Raw genomic sequence first — 22233 nt, 5'->3', positions numbered from 1 at the left:
ACACAGCTCTGTTACTGTCATTCCCTCCACTCACTGGGGCAAATTCAACATGTGACCCCTTCACAAACTTGCAATCTCTCCATGACTGGTGTCAGCAGTAACTCAGCCAACCCCAGGATCCCCAGAACTACAGACTACTCATAACAGAGGCTCTGCTCCTCCAGCACAAAGGTGATTTTTCTTAATGAAAAAATGCTAACTGCCAATTACCTGTGCAAGAAGAGTCCTCTTACTGGAGGCAAGTTCAGCAGACACAGCCATTTTCAGAGGTAGAGGCCAAGAAGCCACAGAGTACCAGATGTTATTCTATTGTCAGTCTGTAGCAGCAGGAACAAAGAAACAGCATTATGCCCGCTAACATAAGAATGTTCTCCTTCCCACTGGTAAAACAGACTTTTGCAAAGTCACTGGTAAGCCACAGTGACAATACAGCTGGAAGCTGCTGGAATTTTCTGTGGTCCATCTGCTCGCTTTCTCCCAAACTTTACATTAGTCTTCATGAAAAGAAAATCCTTTGCATGGAACATGATCAATACTTCCAAATCAAAAGCAATAGATGCAGATCTCCAAAGACATAACAACTGATTAATAAAGCAATGAATAAAAACAAAACAGACAAAGTTGAACAAAAAAATTAACCCCTCAGGTTTTTTCCCCACATCCCAGCAGGGTGGTCTGTGTATACCTTTATCTGAGCAATGAAAAGGCAGTCCCCTCCCAAAAAAAAACCCAGAAGATGTTTTATTTTTTAAAGTGTTGCAATACAACAAATACATGATCTGTACAAAGGACACAACAGGGCCAGTTTAAATACAATCAGGAGAAAGGAGTCCCCATATTCACAGTCCTCAGACAACATCTTCTACCGGAACCTTTTTTAAGGATTCACTTAAAAAACAAACTAAAAAACCAAACCCACCCCAAACAAGTTAAAAAATGTAAAGGTCTCCAGAGAGTCTGTGGGTGTATTGTCTTACAGCAGAGCTCATGGGGCATTCTGTGAAGGGTCACAATGGCATCTTATTGCCCTCAATGCTGATTTTCACTGCATGGGCCGATCTGCTTTTTTTCCTGATATCTGTGAATTTCCGCATCTGTTTGTCCAGTCGACTCACCCCTTTCTTAGAGGTCCCCTGGAACTTAAAAAATAAAACTAATAATTACCACTGAAAAAAAGCAGAGGCCCCAGAGGTCCAAGGCAAGCGGCACATGCGAGGCTGCGCCTGGGCCAGGAGCTGGGCAGCCACTGGGCCCAGCTGATCTGCCTGTTCTCTTCCCAGAAGGGAAAATGCTTCCTTCAGGAGCTGCAGGGCCCAGCTGGAGGCAGTGGCACTCGCAGCCATCACAGTGCAGGGTCGGTCACTGTGTAGCTGGATACCATTTGGAAATTTTGTATCTATGGGCTGGAGCTCTGTCAGAACCACAGTGCACCAGTGTCACCACTCTGGACTTCCTGCAGGAGAGCTAGACACTGATACACTGTGACTAAGGCTGACACATTAAATTCAGGCTGCCATTTATTTTAAAGGTCAGAGATTAGTATTGAGAAAGCAAGGGATTACTGAACAAATGCAGTGTAGGGGCTAGCAAAAAGAAATGGCTAAGCTGACCATACAAGCATTGCATTTCATCTCTGTATTTGAACTGCAAATGAAAACCAGGTGGCGTGACAGTTATTCTGCACAGATTAGTTCAGTGATGGTGTGCTGAAATGCCACTGAAGAGAAACAGCAAGGACCTTCAAGCCATAGCCAATGCTTCCCAGAAGGCAATTTTCCTTAACTAGACAACAGAAACAGTAAGTGATGGAAACATGACACTTTTAAGTTTGGGAGAAACAGGATATCCAAAACATGCCGCTTTTAGTATCTGAAAAACACATCCATTAGAAACTTGTTCCCATGGCTAAGGAAGGTGCTCCTGACATGCTGATTTTAAATAAGGTTTATTCATAAAATGTTCACTATTCATTGAAATTATACCTAAAATTTCACAGTGATGTTTAAGAAAATATCTTTTTAAAAACAAATAAATATGAAGCTTAATAGGAACTCAACCGTTATCTATGGCTTGTGCTCACCTCTTCCTGTCACTGTTAGCTTGTAGCAGCCCTGCTCACAGCACTGGTATGCAGACCAGGAATTGTCAAAACAATTCCCATTGATGCATGTTCTCCCAACCCACACTCACAGCAGAGGAATCTTCTCTCCCTGGTCTCATTCTGTAGCTCCCATCAACCACCCCTACTGTCTCACATCATTCTACTTCCTTGAACGAGCAGGTGTGAAAAACACCTCACTGTGCCCCAGTCAGGTCAGCCACAGACGCCGGCATGCAGTGACACGAGCTCCTGTACCAAGGGCTAACAATTCCCATGTGTCGCTTCAGGTGAATCTGGAAACCTAATTGTGTCAGAACAGGTTCAAAACCACAGGTGGTGCAAAGCTGGTTTTGAGCACAGGTGTTTTCACTGAACTCTGTCATATGGGTACCCTGAAGCTGAGCAGGCAGGAGCCATGGCAGAGGTTATGTGCTAGAGCCTGTTTTCTCCTGTACAAGTTCCCTTGTAGGTCACAGTACAGACACGAGAGAATTCAAGGAGAGTTTTCCAGGTTAAAGTTAGGGTGTACACACTCCTGTCCTGCATGTGCAAACTGCCAACAGCTGGAGCACATGCACTGTTCACACCTCCCTCGAGGGATACCTCTCCAACTTGGGAAGGCAGTGGTATGGCTACAGGGGCATCCTGTTGCCTTCAATGCTGAACTTGATGGCCCGATGCACTTTGCTGAGTCGTTTCTGTTCAGCAAACCGTCTCTTGTGCTTTTCCAAGCGACTAATACCTCTCTTAATAGTCCCGGGCTAGAAACAACATCTCAATTAATGGACAGAAGGAGAAAGAACAGCAGACAGCACAGCAATTGTTACTTCTCCCACTTACACATATTCTATCACATATACCCCTTTTAAATGAAACTGTACGAGTAGATGGATGAAGACAAAGCAACACAAAGGCCTCCACTGAAGCTGTTCATGTTTACTAAAACTCAAAGGTGTCCCAAGCTGGAATATTATTAGAACATGATACAAAAGCTGGGAGAGGTATGAAAACATCAGTGCAGTGACACAGGTACTGAACTGCAGCTTTAGCTCAAAATGCTTTACAGCAAGAGGCCTGTAATCAGATTCTCACCTGAGAGAGAAATTCTAGAAAAGTTAACTCAATAATCACTTTGTGGTCAGAGATGTTTTCCTGTGAAAACATGTGATGAGCTTAGAGCAGCCTACTTATCAGAGAATTTACTGTCCACACTCACTACAAGAGGCCCTTAAAGCAACTACCCTCCTGTACAGTAACCATGGCAAAATGGTGGCAGAATCCCAGGCTTAGAAACAGTCACCAGGACACTGCCAGTGCTTACCCTGGAGGACTCCATCTCCACGTTCCACTTGGGCCTGACGACATAGTCTTTGTTGGAGGGCATTGGGACCCTCGCACGGGCACAGAACCCAGGGTCCCCGGGCCTGAGAGCCCTACAGAAAAAAAAGGATGTTACTGTTATGGACAAATCTTATCCAGAAAGGCACCAGTGTGCTCTCCTCTGAAACACGATGTACACACTGCCTCTAAAACCTCTACAGAAATTCCATAGTGATAGCACCACCACAATACTTTACTTAAGAAAAAAAAATCCAACCTACTTTTCTTCTCCTGTTAATACTTTCTCCAGGTCCCTACGGGGAGTCTGACCACCAGAGCTGCAAGAAAAATAAATATTTGTAGGCATTTATACAGAGAAAAAAAATTTAGAAGACAATAAAGTATGCTAAAAGAGAGACCATAACTAACTGCCCTTTTACCCTTTTATTCCTTTAATATTTACACACCACTTGGTTTCTCTTGATGGAGTCTTAGAAGGATTTCATGTTTCTGCCTGCTACTCCTACCTGCTCATTTTCCTTCGATGAGGCATCTGTTCCAAATCTCTCTGTTCCCTCTCTTCTCTGGTCATACCTTTGTAGTTTGAGGTAAGGCCGAAGATGGGTCGAGACCATTCATCTATTAAAAAAATGGTGAGTTAACAAAGACCAGACCTTTGTTTCTCTCAAACCACTCTGGTGATCAAGTACAGCTTTGAAAGTCTGTGGCAAGTATTCATGCTTCCTTTCAATCAAACGATTTTTGAGCCCTTAGTGTTTAATGGAAAACCAGCCTTGTGAACACAAAGCAAGAGCTTTCATCTCCAAAGTCTCTTTGTTGCCCGCTCTTCTAGAAGATCTCCAAACTCCCAGAATACTCAGTGTCAGGACTTCCTGCACAACCCAGGAATGCTATTTTAGAAATATGCAGAAAATGTTCTAAAGAACCGAAGTTTATCATCAGTCTACAGCCATTCTGAATGGAATGCACTCCACATGGAGTACAGTTGAGTAGTAAACATTCAGCCAGCTAAGTTCTCTCAGAAATCCATGGAATAAACAGTCCTCTGGCAGCACCTTCCTGCCATTACAGCATATTCAAAAGATCTGGACAATGAGCCAAGAGAGAACCACAGCAAAACAAATGCCACCCTCTGGTTTAAGACAATGAAACAGGTGCATTCAGAAGCTCATGTAACAGCGTTTAAGAGCTCTACAAAGTTATGGAACACATCAGTGAGGTTCCTACAGTGCAGAATCTATTCTACAGACAACAGCAGTGCATCAGAAACCAATACAGAAGTTCCATTCATCACCAGTGGAATCTGAGACAAGGCACAGGCAGGTTTACATACTGATCAGCTTGCCAGCCATGTCCTTGTTTGGTCTTGACTCCTTGGGGTGTTTGTACAGGTACATCACAGCCCGTCCAATGCCGCTGTGCTTCAGGGTCTCTTGGCTCACACTGGGCAGCTGCAGAGAAAAGGAAAAGTTATTGCTGTTTTCTGACTTATGTCCAAACATGAATGGTGTCGCTGAACTTTGCAGGAAGACCTTTCACTTAAATCAGCTTGGAAAATTTAATGTTTTTATTGTCCCACTGGGAATTGTTTAAAGTATCAAACACCTAAATGTAGAAATCTGCCATAACATTCTTAATTTATACACAAAATTAGATAGCTTTCTAGAACTTTTTCCTCCAAATGCTCTCTAGTTTATATTACCCCAAAACTATGCTACTGCTTTCAAATCATACTTTCTATAAATAAAGACTTACATGGCAAAGACACTCAAGCAATCAGCTTAGCCACAGACACTGAAAGCCTACACTGTGTGAGGGACCTTCCCGTGCACTGCACACTTAAACAGAACAGAAAAGAGAAGGGACCACAAGGAAAGAAAATTCAGGGATGCACAGCAAGTAACTCCTCACTTAAATTGGGATATAAACCTGAAACAGGCAGGCAGGGCCAAATAACCTAAATTCTTTTACACAAGCACACCTTTTGTGCAGGCTGCTTCCTTGTGTGTTTCACTGCACAGCCCATTGGCAGAGCTGCAGTTCATTTATCACCTCACATTTCCCTAAAGCACATGACTGTAAAACTGTGGAGAATGTGGTGAAATCAAATGTGGTGAAAAGTCAGGTCCAAACCTCTTGCAGGATCTTCAGAAGCTCCTCTCTTATCTTTAGTGCTGGCAGACTTCGGTCTGGAAGAGGAGAAAGCCACTCTTTGATGGCAGACATAACACCACTATCGATGAAAGTTTCTTTGAGATCCTGCCTAAAAGGTTTAAAGAGAAGCTCAGAAGTCATGTAATACAGCAACATCTTAAGATGTGATGTCCCTTCAGGAAAATAGTGTATTTGAATTTGTTTCATGTTAAATTAAGAGGGAAAATTATGTATAATTTTATGTTTTTGAGGTCATCTAGCTTCAGCATTTACTTGGAATAAAGTGTTTTACTGCATATTCATTCTAGCTGTAGTGTAACTCCATGAAATCTTACGAATTCTGACTATTGGCCAAGGTTACAGTTAACTGAAAGAATGACAACTCACTTTTTAAGATGCATAACTACAGTTGGTAGCAAAGTTAATTTCTTTAGTGCTGGTTTCTTTTGTGTATTCAGCTGGCGATCCTCCTGTAGAGAGTAGAAGAATCAGCATAAGTTAATCAAAGAAAGAAATCAGCAACTCCCATTCTGTGCAAGACTTACAAGAAAGAGACAAGTCCATTAAACTAGAAGTGCAACTTTGGAGGGATTACACTAATTTTGTCCCCTGCTCCACAGCTCACCAAAAATTATGCAACAATTTCTCTGAAAAAAAGGTCATTGCTTAAGTTACTATTTCCCAATAAAGTATCACATTAGGAGAGTGCTCCTAAATTTACTTTTTTTTTTTTTTCCACTTCATGACTTTGACTACAATAACTATAGGTCCTCTATACTGTGCACAGATAACACTTTGTTAGTAAAGCCTCACCTGAAAAACAGAAAAATAGGTAAGCAGAACAATGGGAAAGGAGAACATTTTCACCTCTGTCATTTCAAAATTACTTCCAACCAAGGCGTGACTGTCTTTATCTATTCAAAACTTGTCACCCATACCAAAAACACCCGATGCAATCAACAGATTTCTGTCCAGCTCTGGTAATTCCTTTCTGTTTGTCCTAATCCACTGAAGGCTCTTTCTGTGCAATCTTTGTTTTACTGCAAGGGAGAAGATTGTTCTAATGCATCTCTTCCCTCTTCTTGCCCCTGTACTTCAAACTTTGACACCCCATTTGAAACATCTGGCTGTCATCTTGTCTGAGAAAAGCTTTCCTCTCATGCCCAAGAAGTTTCAGTTGCCTTCCAGGTTGCTTTCTCACTCTCCCCATCTTTCTGAACTCATTATGCTAATCTTGTTCTCAGGATGATGTTTTTGTTGTTGCTATTTGTAAATTTCCTCCAGTTTCTAAAGTCATGTAGAACTGACTCAATTGCTCCATCCCTCAATTGCTTTTAATGTGTTTTGCTGTGCTGTTTATTAATTTGATTGCTACTCCAACAAAACAGAAGACACCTGACAAAAGGCAAGATCCCAAAAAATCTTCCACAGTAACATATTAAACATTTCTCCTAGAAAAAGGCAGGCTGCCATGACAGAAGGTCCCATGAATCTGTCACTCTGATATCATTACAACGGCACTGTCATTCAAACAGTTTGGAAAAGGACTCTTCTCAGAAACAAATACCAAAGTATGACACAATGCCAGTAACACCATAATGAAATTAAAGCATAGTCCCTTTCTCAGTATTTAACATACTATTAGGTAGTTTATAGAGCACCTATATAGCCCTTTTTATAGAAGCTGACATCAGGTGATGGAAGTTTAGCAATTCACCCAATTTTAATTTTAAAAATTAGTATTATATGAAAATTTCAACAGAATATTTTCATTTAGAATAGCAAAATAACACTTAAATGGTTATACATAAATTAGAAGCTTTCCATAGAGTACAGATTACTCCTGCTGAATACAAGCCAGATTTTTGTATCTTATTAAACACACAATTTTCCCATAGAAGGGAACTGAATTTCAAGGTGTGTTTGGAGTCTGGAAAACTTACCTCAGCAGCTTCATTCATCTTCACAATCATGGCACTGACCACATCATCTGCATCACTGATGAAAGTTCCGCCATCGCGGTTCCGCCTGCGCTTGCCGCTCATGCTCTTCTTCCTCTGCAGCATCATGTCAAAATCTGACATGAAGTCCATGCTGGAACACAACCACAGTGTTACCTGATGCTCTCTGGCAGGAAATAATTCTGTTTCTCTAGTGTACAAACATTGTGTCTCAAGTTCCCTGTGAGATAATTAATTATCCTCAGTATGCAAAACTAGCAAAGGGCTCCAGTGGCTCCCAGGCCTTGCTGTAATACCCAACATCTGCACACTGTGATATCCAGGGTGCACAATGCCCTTTCACAAAGATCTGCCATTAAGAAAGGAATATGTAACACAATGACTTACTGTTTTCCTCTTTTGATGTTATCATCAGAGTCTGACTCATCTGCTGTCTCTTTCATGTCTCCATCACCTTTCTCTTCCTCCAAATCCTCCTGGTTAAAACCCTGATGAGTACAGATAGTGCAAATCAGTGTATGGATCAGGACTGAGCACAGTGTCAGGTACTCAGCAGGTACCTGACACTAAAAAAGCTTCAGGTAAATCTTCAGAGGATCTAAAAAGATGAACAGAGTATTTTTAATTCCCCCTGTGACTACTGTCACATCAACAATTCTTCCAAAAGATGAGCTGTAAATGTTATTTAACCCAAAGAGTACCCCAGTGGGTGTGGCAGATACAAAACTGACCTGATGCAGAATATATGTTCTCTCCAGATCTAGCAAGTCAACAGGAGACATCCACAGTAACACTTACCGTAAATTCCTCCTCTTCCTCATCACCAGATTCTCCAAATATATCTGCAATCAGGTTCCTGTGAAGGTAACAGCAACATTATCTACCTGGACTACAACGAGATGTGCCTTTTCTGCAAAATCTCTAATGACAGTATGAAGATGTCTCTTTTGTTATCTCCTTCTATTGACCTTTCATGCCACCAATGAAGGTGAACAGCTATTCTCTGGTTGGGATTTATCCATTTTCCATTCACCATCACTCCCCCTGTCTAAAACCCCAACAGAATTCATACTCTTTCCCACTTACTCTTGTTCATTTCCAGATTCACTGTCACTGCCAAACAGATCTTTCCCTTTTTTCTTCTCAGCATTCTCTTTTCCTTCTTCTTCCTCCTCCTCACTATCGGAGACAACATTTTTCTTCCTTTTGTCCGATTTCTCTGAAGCAGCGTCACTATCCGATTCTTCAGCATCGGAAAGGATTCGTACCTTCTTTGCAGCTGCCAGCAGAAAGGAGCATTACTACATGTCCCAGAGTAAGAGAGGGGACAACTCTTACTCTCAAATTATTCTCTGACTAGTCTTCCAACACCAGACCATTGCCATTTCCTAAAAAGCATACTCATTCTGAAGCATTTTATTAAATCAGCAACTGGAGCTTCCATACACCACATCCATCCATTAAAAAATTTTAATTTCAAATCTCTCACCTCCAGTATATGAAAAAAACGCACAGGAAAAAATTGCTAGAGAAGCAGCAATGAAGTAAATAAATAACAAACTACCATGTCAACAGGTGCCACTTAGATCCTTACAGTCTTCTGTTAGACCTACTTATTACTCAGAAGCGTTAGATACACATTCACACAGCAAAGCAGTCAGAACAAGAGCTTCTACAAATGCAGTTCTGCTCCACAACTAAATCTGATTTATGGCTTCTCACTTAAGATGCTTTATTCACACAAAAGCAATGATTTAACTTCCACACCACTGCCTGTCACAGCACGTTTTCACAGTATAGTTTCTTACGTGTTTTCTCACTGTCATCCTCACTATCAGAAAGGATGGCTGTTTTCCTCTTCACTGTCTTTTCTTCCTCTTTTTCATCTTCATCACTGTCTGATATTTTACGTCTCTTAGGAGCTTCGTCTTCACTGTCAGAGCCCTGAAATCCTTTCCTTACATGTTCATTATCTGAATGATGAGAGTCATTCTGCACCTTTTCCTTCCTGTCCTCCCCATCGCTATCTTCAGACTCTATCTGCTTGTGTCTGGACACATCCTCGCTCTCGGAGTCGCTGGCTGGCTGCTTCTGAGGCTCTTCACTCTCGGAGTCACTGGCTGGCTGCTTCTGGAGCTCTTCACTCTCGGAGTCGCTGGCTGGCTGCTTCTGGAGCTCCTCGCTCTCGGAGTCACTGGCTGGCTGCTTGTGTGATTCCTCATTTTCAAAATCACTGCTGTGATCCCTTGGAGGTTCTCCATTGTCAGAGTCACTCGCTCGATGATTTAAGGCCTCTTCATTTTCAGAGTCACTTAAATGCCGGTTTGGACGGTCCTCAGTATCAGAGTCACTGTCTTTCTCTCCATGAGTTGCTTCATTTTCTGAATCACTCACATTGTGATTTGGGGGCTCCTCATTATCTGAGTCACTTTCTTTTTGCCTTGGGTTATCTTCATTTTCAGAGTCTGTCATATGAGGCTCTCCCACTTGCCCATCATCTTCTCCATCACTGTGTTCATTCTGAAACAGAAGAATAATCTCAGACAACTAAGCAAAAACATCTTAAAAAGTAAAGAAAAAATGTTCTGAATTTTTGCTTGTCCTTCCTCCAATTTGATTACCCAAGGTGCTGCAAACTGAAATAATGTCTATAGAAATAATTAGACAATTTGCATCAGAAGACTATCAAATACTTCACATCAACAACAGTATTATCAATGGAAGTATGTCCATCCTGCAGCTCCATGGTACTTGGAAAACAGTAAGAGAATTCATAGAACACTTAAATAAGCATGCCTAAGAACCGTCCAGTTGCTCAAGGGTAAAGGCTTAGTACTTTTAATAGGTCAGGCCTTCAAAGTGGTTTAGTTCAAATTCCCAGTAACAAAGCAAGAGAGTATCTTGCATTTGTAATTTTATTTTCCTGAAGATCTCAAACAGATGTTTCCTGTGTGAAATACATCTTACTGAAACAGCACATGCAGTATGCTTCCAATGAAGCTAGCGCCTGTTCCTTCTTTGTCGGGGAAACCTATTCAAGAACAACTCAAGACCAAAAGCCCAGCAAAAAACAAGAACAAAGTTTTAGTCAGACCTTTCAGAGTAATACTGTTAATCAGCTTTGTGTTTCAGATTCAACAACTCTCTCCCCTATGCTGAGAGCTTCCATGCTTATCCAGACACCCAAGATAACCCATGCACACACACCCATCTGGCAACTTCAGAACTGAAACAATCCTTTGACTTTTCTACACACCAAAAAATACTGAGGCAAATGCTCTATTTTTAAGAGAACATCTCACAAACCACCTTACTTAGTGCAATTACTTACAGCATCATCTTTTATCTTTCCAACATCTAAAATCTATTGAAAAAAAATCTCAATTGCATTTACCTGAGAATATGAAATTAGACTTGAAAACTCATGCCATTAATTCAGCTCTCACAGCTACTGTCACCATAATCCTGTTTTCAGCTGAAAACAACAACATTGTACAAGGAACTTCTCTTTCACACACTCAATTCAAAGCCTCAGTCATTTTGTCTCAGCTATAGACTTTTTCTACCTGCAAATAGAGTATTCATTGTGACAGGAAATGCTTTAAGACCTATATGTCCTGAAGTTTCCAAATATTTTTTTCCTGCAATTTAATTTCCTTGGAAACAGACTTTCTAGCTATTTTTATTTTCTGTAGTTGTTCTACTCCCACATTCAGAGCCAATAAAAAAAGTAGGTGTAGCCATCCTACACCTACAACAGAGAATACTATTCCTCTTTAAAATGCATGATGCAGGAAGAATTTCAAATAAAATTTACTTCAATTGCTTTTAGGAACTACTACCTCCATAATTATTCTAAGTGGCAAAGAGCATTGCTTTTGAAGACTTTGGACCTTACATACTTATTCCTTTGGCTAGCACTTGATAAAGATCTTCTAAATTATTGCAGAACGACTAACAAAGTTACTTAACAATGAAAAAAACCCCAGGACCATGAAATGTTAAAACATGCACTTCAAATACTACTTCACTATTTCCATGTTATTTAATGCTAACTACAAACAGCTGCTGTGACAATCTAAGTTGTTTTCTCTCTGCTGCTCGTTCCTGTCTCTACAGTGATGTATCTTTTGAATCTTTCGTATCCAGGAATTCTCATTTCTCCTTAAAGAAAGGAAACATGGTTCCGTTAAACCCTGAATCTGGAATTTTAAAGAATATATTAGTGTTAGGAAGTGGCAGAATTGAGGATGTACTCAATTGCTCTCAGCTAGTAAATATTTTATTCCCTTACCAAAAAATCACTTTGATTGCCCTTCTCCTGCCTACTTTGTCCCACATAAACCAATCACAGGTGTATGTGACACATCTTCCCTGACTGTCTTACTTTAGACTAAAGAAAACTGCAGCTGCAAACAGAACAGAAAGCAGATTCCACAGCAGTTACAGGTAAAGTCATTGAGAAACACTGAAATCAAACTGGTATCTACAGTAACAAACATTATTTAATTCTTGTTTTTCTGCCATTTTATTTTGTGTGGGTTTGTCTCTCTTCTCTCAATGTCAGATGGTGAATGCTGAATAGTACTGGTAATTATGTCAGCAGTAATAAAGGATTTTGCTAAACAAACACAAGGAAATTAATAAAAGTAGTCCTCTTTAAGATATTAGGACCATGACATTCCCAGCTTCCAGTTCAGGAATTCTTTGGTGAATAAATAAACAAAATTAAGATCCAATAAGAATCAGTAATGACTCTTCATATTTCTAAGGTCAGAAGTGTGGCTGCAGGTTACATATGCACCTGTTCAGAATGAATCACTAAATTACAAAGAACTTCTTATGCAAAACCTTGGTGAGAAGACACTGTAATTACAGAGCATTATTACTGAAGATTATTGCAAGATCTCAGATCTTTAATCTGTTACTGCAAACCGACAATCACCCCTGAGAAGGAGGATGTTGGGTGAGGGAGAGCAGACACAGCAGTCAGACTGACCCAGTGGTCACAGCAGCTCAAGTGCTGCAGTGCGGCCACTGGAGAAGCAGCACCTCCCTGAGCCTGGCAGCGCTGTGTCAGCGAGGGCAGCGCTGCCCCAGAGCCCCAGGCAGCACCACAAAGCACCTTCTGCAGCAGAGCCAAGACCCTGCACGGGGCAGGGCCTGCCCACACCCCGCAGCCAAGAGGCTGCTGTGCACAATTAATGAATCTGCATGTTTTGGAATAAAATTGATATAAAAAGTGACAAAATGCTGCTGGGTACGCTTGATAGTCTTCGCTTTCCCTTTTTTATTTTTCATCTCTACAAAACTGTTTTCAACTAAAGGAAGTTTGTAATTTTTGAGTTTTCTAGTTTTCATTTTCCAAATGATTGACTGAAAGATCAGACATCCTCAAAACAGAGTAGGTCTCAGGTAATTGCTACTGCATTTTTCTCTAATTCCTTTGCTTTCTTTTCTTCCTCCTCTTTATCTATAAACATTTTGAGATGTCCTTAATTTTTGTTTAATGAAAGAGTTCTAGAACATGAGGCTTTAGTACAGTATAAAATAAGGAATATATCAAAATCAAATTTACAGTGTTACACTTCTACATAAAAATTACAGCTACCAAGCAGTTTATTGGATCAACATGCAGCCACTTTTAAGAGCTACTTCTTTGATAATTTAGTAACTTCAATAAAATGGAACCCATCCACTACAATTTCATGAAAGATGAGTGTTAAACTAAGACCTACACAACCATCATGGGCAGATTGGCAAGTTCCTCCTTTTTTTCCTAAGTGTCACATACTTGTGTTTGTTAACAGTCACAGTCTAGTCACAACTTAATTCATGAAACAGCAGCAACTTGGTGGAAGTGTAAAAACGAAGTTATTACAGATTTCTGTATGAGCCTGACTTGGACAAACACTGTAAACATGATTTCAGATTCATTACTGTACTAAAACTAATTCTAATTGGCTAAAGCAGAATCAGTAAGGACATCAAGGAGAACATTTATAGATAAAGTGGGATCGGGGGAAGGAAAGCCAGAAAAGAATTGTGGAAAAGAAAAACCCACATACCTGAGACCTACATAAGTAATTCCTCAGGATTCCCCTTTTCTTTAAAGTTAAAAACCTGAAAGAAAAGTTTAACATTTTAAAACTTCAGTTCTTTACATCTGAGTTCTAAATTAGAGACAAAATAGTAATTAAACAGACTTAACTGATTAGGCTGTCTAAAAAGGTTTTATTAGCTTTGAGTGTCATTTCTCCCACACACTCCTGAAGATGAAGAAGAGGATGAGAGACTATTTAGAGTAAATAATATGACAAATGACTGAAAGCTACTCCTTTCAGAGATGGCTGCTTCACCTTATTGCCTTTTGAATGCAAAGTGAACTCAATAGAGGGAAAGAAAAATTAAGACTTCATAGCAAAACAAAATAATTGAATTTTGATTTGAGCTGAATCAAATAAAGCATTAAGGCTTGACAACTCTCATTTAGGATTGGTCAAAAAGGTGGCTTAGCTTGACTCTTCTATCTCAATTGACTTTATCAAGTATTTTATCTATAGAGGAATATTCAACCACCACCACAGAACAAAGTCTTTAAAATAATGCAGCACATGAAGAGGAGCAGTTAACAAGGACAATTGGTACTTTCTGCTCACCTAAATGTGAAGAAATGCTGCAGATGTAAACAACAGTCAACTATCTCGCCCCAGGAAGTATAATGAAAATCTCAGAGAAGTATAGAAGAAAAGAAGCAATATTCAAGCATAAACCAGTGACACAGAAGAAAAAGATCAATATTATTGTATTCTTCACACACTCATCACACTTTTCCTTCAGAAAACAGAAGTACTCAATTCCTCCAGACAGTTGTTTTTCCCAGCCTGAGAAGTGTGTTTCCTGCCACACTCAAATTGTCATTGTCACAATGGGAGATGCTGCCTCTCACCAAATCTATTTCTTCCCTTGGACATATCAACACCTATCAAAAAAAGTAAATTCCAAATGTGCTTTACAATTAAGTTCAAACACATGGGAAGAACTTTCATTTTATAAAAATACAATCTTCATCTACTTTCTAACTCTGAGCGAAATATGAATTCAATAAAGGCAGGGGAAAAGAAAGGGGAAAAAAATAAGGATTGTAAGTTATGCCACAGTGGGGTCAAGCCTTCTCTCACATCAGCCTTTGTCGCATTTTGAGCAATTTCTAAAACGTGTAACACTGAAAACCCAATCAGAGTAAATCCTGATCTTTACACAAAACAGAACACACAGAACACTATGAAATGGCTTTGACTACAATTTTTATAAGTATCAAAAAGTTCTCTGTAACTCTGCTGACAGAAGACCTAAATTCACAGGCCAAAATTACCCCTTCTGACCAAGACCTGATGTAGCTCCATTGTAAGTCACAAACAAATCTTAAAAACTAAACCTCAACTTCCCAAACTGTCCTAGAAGTCTAAAGGGAGCCTTCTCTTTTACCAGAATCTCTTCTCAGCCTAGTCAATCCACAAATGAAGTGGCTCCAGCCCAGAAACAACCCTGGACCAAAGCTTTTCCATGCTGAACACTTCTCCAAGTGAGAACCACTTCAGAGGAAAACCAATCCCACTTAGGACCCTTAACGTGCTCCGCATGCACAGCTGCTCCTTTGTCAGTGACAAGGGGAAAACCAGCACAAAGCAGACTCAAGGGTCAGTGTCCCCAGCTGACTTGGAAGCTGGGAGAGCATTTATTCTGTTTCAAGGAAATCACCACCTCCAAAGCGTGTGGTTTCACAACACTGCAGAACTTCAGGTACAAATTCCTCATGACCCCAACATTTTATCTTTGGAAACCGAGGTTAACCGAGTACAACTTACTCAAGTTCAGAACAGTGTGTGCTCTCATAACAAGGAAAAAACCAAGCAAACCCTGGCCAACGTACTTGTCACGAGTCTATCCAACGCTTTTTTATGGAAATAAAAGTTTTGCTCCATGGAACCCTTATGAGGAACTGAATAAACACGTACGTCTTGGTTATGAGAGAATGCCACTTTAAACAACAACAAAAAAGAATTCAGAGAAGAGTAAACTTTAGCTAGATAAACTCCCTTAGTACCTCTGAATGGTGCCCTACACTCCCATTCTCCGATCCAGAATGTTGCTCGTTTCCTTCATCTTCCACATCAGATCCTGAGTCTCGCTCGTCTTGCACTGGAGTAGCTCCTCCATCATCTATTCCGAGATTTAAAAAAGAAAGTAAAACTCAGCGTTTAAAGGAACCGCACAGGAACCGGGCGGGCTCCCGCTCTAACGGGGCAGGGAAACGGGGCTGTCCGAACAAACCACCCCAGACACCGGCGGGACTGCACAAAAGCTCCTTCAGCAAACGGGCAGCGACCGCTGCAGTGCCCCGGCACCGGACGGCTGAAGCAATTAACGCCCTCACTGCTGCCCTCAGGCCAGGGCCCCGCCGCTGTGCCCCCGAACCCGCGGGCCCCGCCGTGCCCGACGCCCTCCCGGGAGGGTCCTGCGCGCCGCGCCGCTACCTGACTGCTCCCCGCCGTAGTAGTGGGTGTCCATGCCGGGCCCCGCGGTGGCGGCGGGCGCTGCCCCGGGCGCTCCCTCAGCGCGGCCCGGCCCGGCCCCGCCGCCTCGCACAGGAACAAGATGGCGCCTCCCCGCCCAGCGGCACCCCGCCCCGCGCGCACGGCGCGCCGGGTCTCGCGAGACTGCCGGGGCAGCGGCCGCCAGGGGGCGTTGGCTCCCAGCCGGCCCCGCCCTGAGGGCTCGGGCACGGCGAACCGGAACGCTTCTGCCGCTCGGGTTCGCTTCCGTGCAAACACCCCCCGCTTCGGATACGGGCTGGTTTCGGCCTCACAGCTGAAGCGCTGGGGAAACTGAAGGAGCCTTGGAGGATAAAAGGCTGTTTGTAGCCCCTGGGTGACCACGCTGTAATCCTGGCAAAGGTGTTGCCTTGTGTGAGCTCTGCGGAAATTTCCAGGAGATCACACTAACGCCGGGCACTGTAAATGGCTGCTCGGAACCACAGCCCTGAGCCGCTCCAGAGTTCCAACATCTCCCTGGTGCCAGACAAAGGGCCATCTGGTGCGATGCTTCCGCAGCGACTGAGGGTGGGAGGGTCATTTAGAGCAGAAAAGATTTTGCCATTTAAATAATAGGTCAATTTATCTGCTCTTTACAAGCCAAGTCAGCAAGATTAACGTGCATCTCCACAGGAAGGCGGCGAAGCGGACCCGGAGCTCAGGCACACGAGTGGGCTCTGGTGCTGCGAGGGGGTTGGCAGCGTTCGTGTTTGCTGGAAGGGCACCCGCCATGGCCACGGAAAGGAAGGACAGGTTCAGCAAATTTAGGCCTGACTGTCCTGGCTGAAGCTCCAGCTCAATCTAGTTCATGTGTGGGTGGCTCCTCCAGATTTAGCCTTTCAGGATTGACTGAAAGTTCACCCTGAGCTCCCGGGGGAGGGTGATTTCCGGAGTAAACGTGGGCAGGGCAAAACAACGCTCGTATTTTCCAGGGATTGTTGTGTTCTGTTTCAATAGCCCCTATCCTCTGAGTAGTAGCATTACTCGAGTATTTGGCATGCACGTGATATTCTAGTTGAGGATTATTAGGGATGGCTGCTGTCATTCCTGCAGCATTTCAAAATGATGAGTCTAATAAATGCTGGGTACTGGTGACCTGCCCCTCAGTCTGTCACAAAAACACCTTCATTTTCTAGGGAAATACAGATCAATATGAGACAGGTAGAAAACTGCTGCCCGTGTCATTTGGTGTATTTCTGAACAACAGCGACTTTTTTTCTAATTCTGCACGCTGCACCCTTTTTCAGAGCCATCAAAATTTAGTAAGTAGAGTGTTCAGGGCAAAATGAGTCTAATTCTTCTGTGCTAGAGGCACCTCGGAGTGGATGGCAGTGAGGTTAAGCCATTATTGACCAACACTTTCTGTCCAGCAGCAAGCACACTTTCATGCAGGGAGTTCAGTGTACAGGCTAAACACAGCTAACTCCCAGGACTGAGTCATTACTTAACATCTTCTACAGTGAAACACTTAGAAGGAGAAATTGGCAGTGGAGTCAGATGTTTCTCAGATACAATCCAAAATTCTTAGCAAAAATGCAGAAAACTTTTTTTTTTTTTCCTGAAGGCAGCTTTCATAAAACACAAATAATGTCTCTGTTTACAGCTCTACTGCTCTGGTCTTTTCCAGATAGCCACAAAGATCCTTAAGTGAGTCTTGGACCACACTCTTAATGGTATCATGCCCTTTTTTCCTGTTCCCATATGATTTTTACTTCTTTTAGATTTCTGTGCTGTGTGGTTTCACTGAGATATTTTCTGGAAGGAGCAGGCACATGTGGCAGTACGTGATGGGAGGCTCCTGTCATTGCACTTCTCTGACTTCCATAAAGAAATGGAATGACTTTACACAACTGACTAAATAGAAGGCAGGATGACAACTTTACAACACAACAAATAAAGGAATAAGGAAATAACTTGGGAGTAGTGTAACAGAAAATAATGGACAACGGAAAACATAAATAGAAACTTAAAAAAAAAAATCCCTGTTGAATAATGTGTACCAAGGTACCTGGAAATTGTACCAAGGTGCCTAGAAAACACAAAAATCTATCCTATACTAAAATTCCAAGAGGATCAGAGTATGATGATAGTCTGCCTTGGAAATTAGTCCTTTATAGATATGTGTCATGTTCTGCAGTGATGGTGAGCCAATGTCCCAAATTCCAGATGCACTGAGGCAGCACTGATAAAAGATTAGAGATTTTGTGCATTTACTGAGAGTGGAAGGAGGCACAGAGGTTTCTTCCTAATTGTTATGAATTCCAATCTTTCTGAAATGAAACCTCCTAACCTACTTGTGACATGCCACGTGCATCACACAGCAGAGGGAGCAGTGTGTCTGAAACAACCTCACCTCATGGATGCTGAATAACTGGGCATCCATTCCAGCCCTGGTTCTGCAGGTAACGTGCGTGTGCACACCGACCTGCACATGCCTTTGCTCCTCATGAGCTTGGCAGTATCAGTCTGTAACCTACTCTTGTAACACCATGCTGGCTGCTTTCCAAAAGGAAGGATGGAGTGACAGTCAGACCGTAATGGGATTGCACAGTGGGGGAGAATGACCTGTCTTCTACCACGCAGCGTAAGCAGCGCCCACTTGGCATGTGTGAAGGTGTGTAATGACACAGATCCCAGAGCCCTGCCAGTCTGCCTCACTGTGCAACTCCATCAACAGGCTGGAATGAAATAAGCCTTTCCCCGAGGAACAGAATGCTCAAGAAAACCATGCGATGCACTTGGAAATCCTTTAATGGTATGTACTTCTTATTTAGTTTGTTTCCTGCACTGACCCTTTCAGAGTTAACAGACATCAGTGACTTAGAGCTACAAATCTGCTTAGGGGAAGGGAAGGAGGTTAGTGTAGGCAAGAGGACTGCTGAAGGAACAGTTTAAATTGCAAATTGTTACAACCAATCCACCTTGCTTCAGAAACCTCAGAGAAATAACTAGTTTAACATAAAATGATGTTTGGTATCCAGGACCTGATACAGAAGTGACAAGGCCACTTTGATTTAGCTGGAGAGAAAATATGAAAGGTAGTGCCATGCTCAAATTAAACCCTTTGATCCTGACATCAATCTCTTAATTAGGAAGTGTCAGGAGGAGGCAGTTTTGTTAATACATGTCTATCTGGACAGACCTATTACTTTGAACAACAGCAGGATTAAATTCACTGATTTTATTTTGTTGCTTTTCTTGGTGTAGCTTTCATCATAGAATCCCAGAATGGTTTGGATTGGAAGGGACCTTAAAGCTTATCCAGTTCCACCATAACAGGGGCACCTTCCACTATCCCAGGTTGCTCCAAGCCCTGTCCAACCTGGCCTTGGACACTTCCAGGGATGGGGCAGCCACAGCTTCTTTGGGCAGCCTGTACCAGTGTCTTGCTACATACTTAATAATTTTTTGAGCTTTATTATTTAAGATGTAATGTCACAATCTTCACCATCAGCAATTAGCTTAAAGGAAAGCTTACAACAATTAATCAGCACAGACCATGCTACAGATTCCCCCTAATTACCACTACAAATGTTCCTGTGCCCTGCACAGTCCCTCGCCAAACTGTGTTCAGCAGTACATCGTGTTGCTCATTCCTGGCAAGTTCCTCTCCTGTCTTTCCCCATCTGCACAGCTCAGTGCCTGCCCAAACCTGAGCTGCCCCTGAGCACTCACAGGTCCTTCTCTGGAGGCACCTTTAGCCTGCTCATCTCATTAGCTGCATGTGCTGCACAGAGCATCTTGGCTGCTTCCCCTTGGTATATCAAGTGCCTGCTGCCTCAGCTTTTGTGTTCTACCTCTTGAGTATGTCAACTGTGGAAATCAAAATCTCCCTTCTAGTGCATATTTTAGCTGTACAATGAGTTGAGTTTTCTTTCAGATGACCTTGATTTTCCTATGATTCCATCTAGTACAGTGACTATAGGGCATAAATCCTTCTCTCTGAAGTAGCACAGGCATTGTGTCTTGGGCAAAAGTGTTAACAATGTAGTTAATTAATGAATAAGATTCTTTGTCCCCAAACAGGCTCCATTTGGAATTTCAGCAGGTATGTTTTGTTTTCTGAAGGAATATGCTTGGCATTTTTTTGTCCAATTATACAAAAAGCTTTGTATCTGCCTTGGTAGTATAAAGGTATATACTTTGATTTCTTTGCCACTATTTGAGCTTTACTATTAAAAACCTGTACTTGGAATTTTGTTAATCACAAACTGTATCAAAAATAAGTCTGCTAGAGAACTACTTTGCAGCAAAATCTTTGAGTAGGAATGATTTGCACAGTTAGAAATTTGAAGAAAGCTCTCTGTGGTTTTCTGTTTCTCTCCAAAAGTCTCTGAGCCCTGAAGGGCCTACATTTTATTTCTGCATCTGTATCTGCTGCTGTAAGATTTAAACAAAAACTCAGGTAAGGAGGCTGACATTAAAACACAAATATGTGATGCTGATAAATACATGCTACTCCAAACTATTTATTGTCATGCATGAGTACTTACCTCTGATTTGGACGTGGAGTTACAGCAGGGGCCCCATTATACAGTGCAGCCACACTGAACCTAGGAAACAAGAAAATAAGAATTAGGGTATTAGGTGAGCTAGCACATGCTCACAATTATTGCACATTTACATTGTTTGATAGTGGGTACACAGTTTAATACTGGGTACACAGACTAGTGCACCGTGTTGAGCACAGGGCCTTGGAGGAAGGTGACCCAGCTGGGTTAAGGTACTTGGAAAAAATCTTGTCTTCACTGTTTGGGCTCATGTTGGAATGTGCTTGATTCCTTAGTTCTTGCTTTGGCTGGAGAAAGCCTTTATCCACCGCTCTACAAATGTACTACACTTCTGTTTCTTTCCCATACTGGAATCTTACCAGATTTGCAAGAAGGACACAGAGAGTACATATGGAGTCAACAGAAAGAAGAAAGCTCTTGGCCATCTTGTCCTATTTTGGGAAGAGAGAAGTGGAAAAATAGGGAGTTAACATGCACCTAGATTCTGGAACACAGGGACAGAGTGTTTGTTGAGAGATAAATTAATGCTAGTGAAACCAGGACATTTTGTCCCATTATATGGGTGTGTGTATGAATTTCAGTTAAATGTGATGAGTTAATTTTGGTCTGAGGTATTGTGAAACACAGACCAGACAGAACACAGACTGATGAGCACTTTCTTGCAGAAAAGAGCTATGGAAAACCAAAGGGAGGTTTTGATGAAGAGTTGAGGGTCTGATTTTCTTCATACATCACAGGGTTAGAGACAGTGCTAGGGAATCAGTCATGTTGCAGCAGGATAAGACCAGATGCTGAAGGGTTTTCTTCCGGGACTGATTTCCAGAAATCTGAAAGGATACAGGCCCAGTGGAGAGATTGAAGTTTAAGGTTCACTCGAGCAACAATTAAGCCTTCGTGCTCACTGGAACACCTGACCTGGAAGTGACATATACACTGAACTGGGAGCAAAGTCCTGTAATAAATAACCGTGCTTCAGTCATTTCCTCCTTTGTGCAGTGGAGAACTGTAACTTAATGGCATCAGGGCCAGTTTCACCTTCCTTTCCCTCCTTACGCCAATGCTCATGAAAAAGAGGGACCTGAACTGCAAAAGCCACGCAGTGAGGATTTCTTCTGGAGAGGTAAATTCCCATCCTGTGGGGTGTGATTTGGTTTATTGTGCAGCATTACTTTATCAAGAGAAACAGAAGAGAGAGCCAGGCTTGGCCAGGAATTGGCCATGCAACCAGGTGCAGCGGGTGGCCACTTAGGGTTTCTCAGGAAATAGGAATTTTAAATGTTGGAACTGCATGTCCTGGGATTATATGGGATCTCCTCCCTACAAGTCTGCTCTTGGCTGCTGTCAGACCGGATCTGGAGACAGCTGTCCCTTTCATGTGACACTGTGTGGCTGTCACTGTTCTTGTATGTGCCACTCCCTCCTTGTTTGGGGACAGTATTTCTACTCGTTTGCCATATTCTGGTTTCTGGTGCATGAGAAAAAGTGCTTGTCAGCTGTGAATCACTGATTGTGGCCCATCTTTAGCCTATGTTTGCCAAGGACTGTGCTTCTGTGCCTCCCTGCACCACTCA

The 22233-nt window shown here is 42.2% G+C and overlaps 2 protein-coding genes across 9 annotated transcripts in view; one reads left to right on the top strand and one right to left on the bottom strand.

Moving 5' to 3' along the window:
- Window positions 1-715: 715 nt before the first annotated feature.
- Window positions 716-16257, bottom strand: IWS1 (interacts with SUPT6H, CTD assembly factor 1). Of its 3 annotated transcripts, none has more exons than XM_064386075.1 (14): window positions 16095-16257; window positions 15665-15780; window positions 9366-10077; window positions 8644-8836; window positions 8356-8413; window positions 7945-8045; window positions 7540-7690; window positions 5984-6066; window positions 5576-5705; window positions 4776-4893; window positions 3949-4060; window positions 3703-3759; window positions 3423-3534; window positions 716-2862 (listed from the first exon to the last, which is right to left on the bottom strand). In XM_064386075.1, exons 1-14 carry the CDS (start codon window positions 16126-16128, stop codon window positions 2734-2736), a joined length of 2106 nt encoding a protein of 701 aa, XP_064242145.1. In that variant the 5' UTR covers window positions 16129-16257; the 3' UTR covers window positions 716-2733. The 3 variants fall into 3 exon arrangements, with proteins under 3 accessions (XP_064242145.1, XP_064242144.1, XP_064242146.1); XM_064386074.1 differs by having other exon boundaries at window positions 716-1139; XM_064386076.1 differs by lacking the exon at window positions 16095-16257 and adding an exon at window positions 13626-13680 and having other exon boundaries at window positions 716-1139; window positions 15665-15777.
- A 128-nt stretch (window positions 16258-16385) lies between these two features.
- The window catches only part of MYO7B (myosin VIIB), a 52887-nt gene continuing 47039 nt past the window's right edge, over window positions 16386-22233 (top strand). Inside the window, exon 1 of one of the 6 annotated variants that reach the window (XM_064386059.1) lies at window positions 16386-16653. The gene's annotated coding sequence lies outside the window, so the exon portion shown is untranslated. Of the gene's footprint in view, window positions 16654-16689; window positions 18907-21210; window positions 21783-22233 lie in introns of those variants that run through there. The other 5 variants (XM_064386058.1, XM_064386062.1, XM_064386060.1 and 2 more) reach the window with 5 other exon arrangements.

The sequence above is a fragment of the Passer domesticus genome, chromosome 11 (assembly GCF_036417665.1).
Source record: "Passer domesticus isolate bPasDom1 chromosome 11, bPasDom1.hap1, whole genome shotgun sequence".
NCBI lineage: Eukaryota > Metazoa > Chordata > Aves > Passeriformes > Passeridae > Passer > Passer domesticus.
The sequence above is the reverse complement of the archived record's forward strand: the minus strand, read 5'-3'. Positions and strand labels throughout refer to the sequence as shown.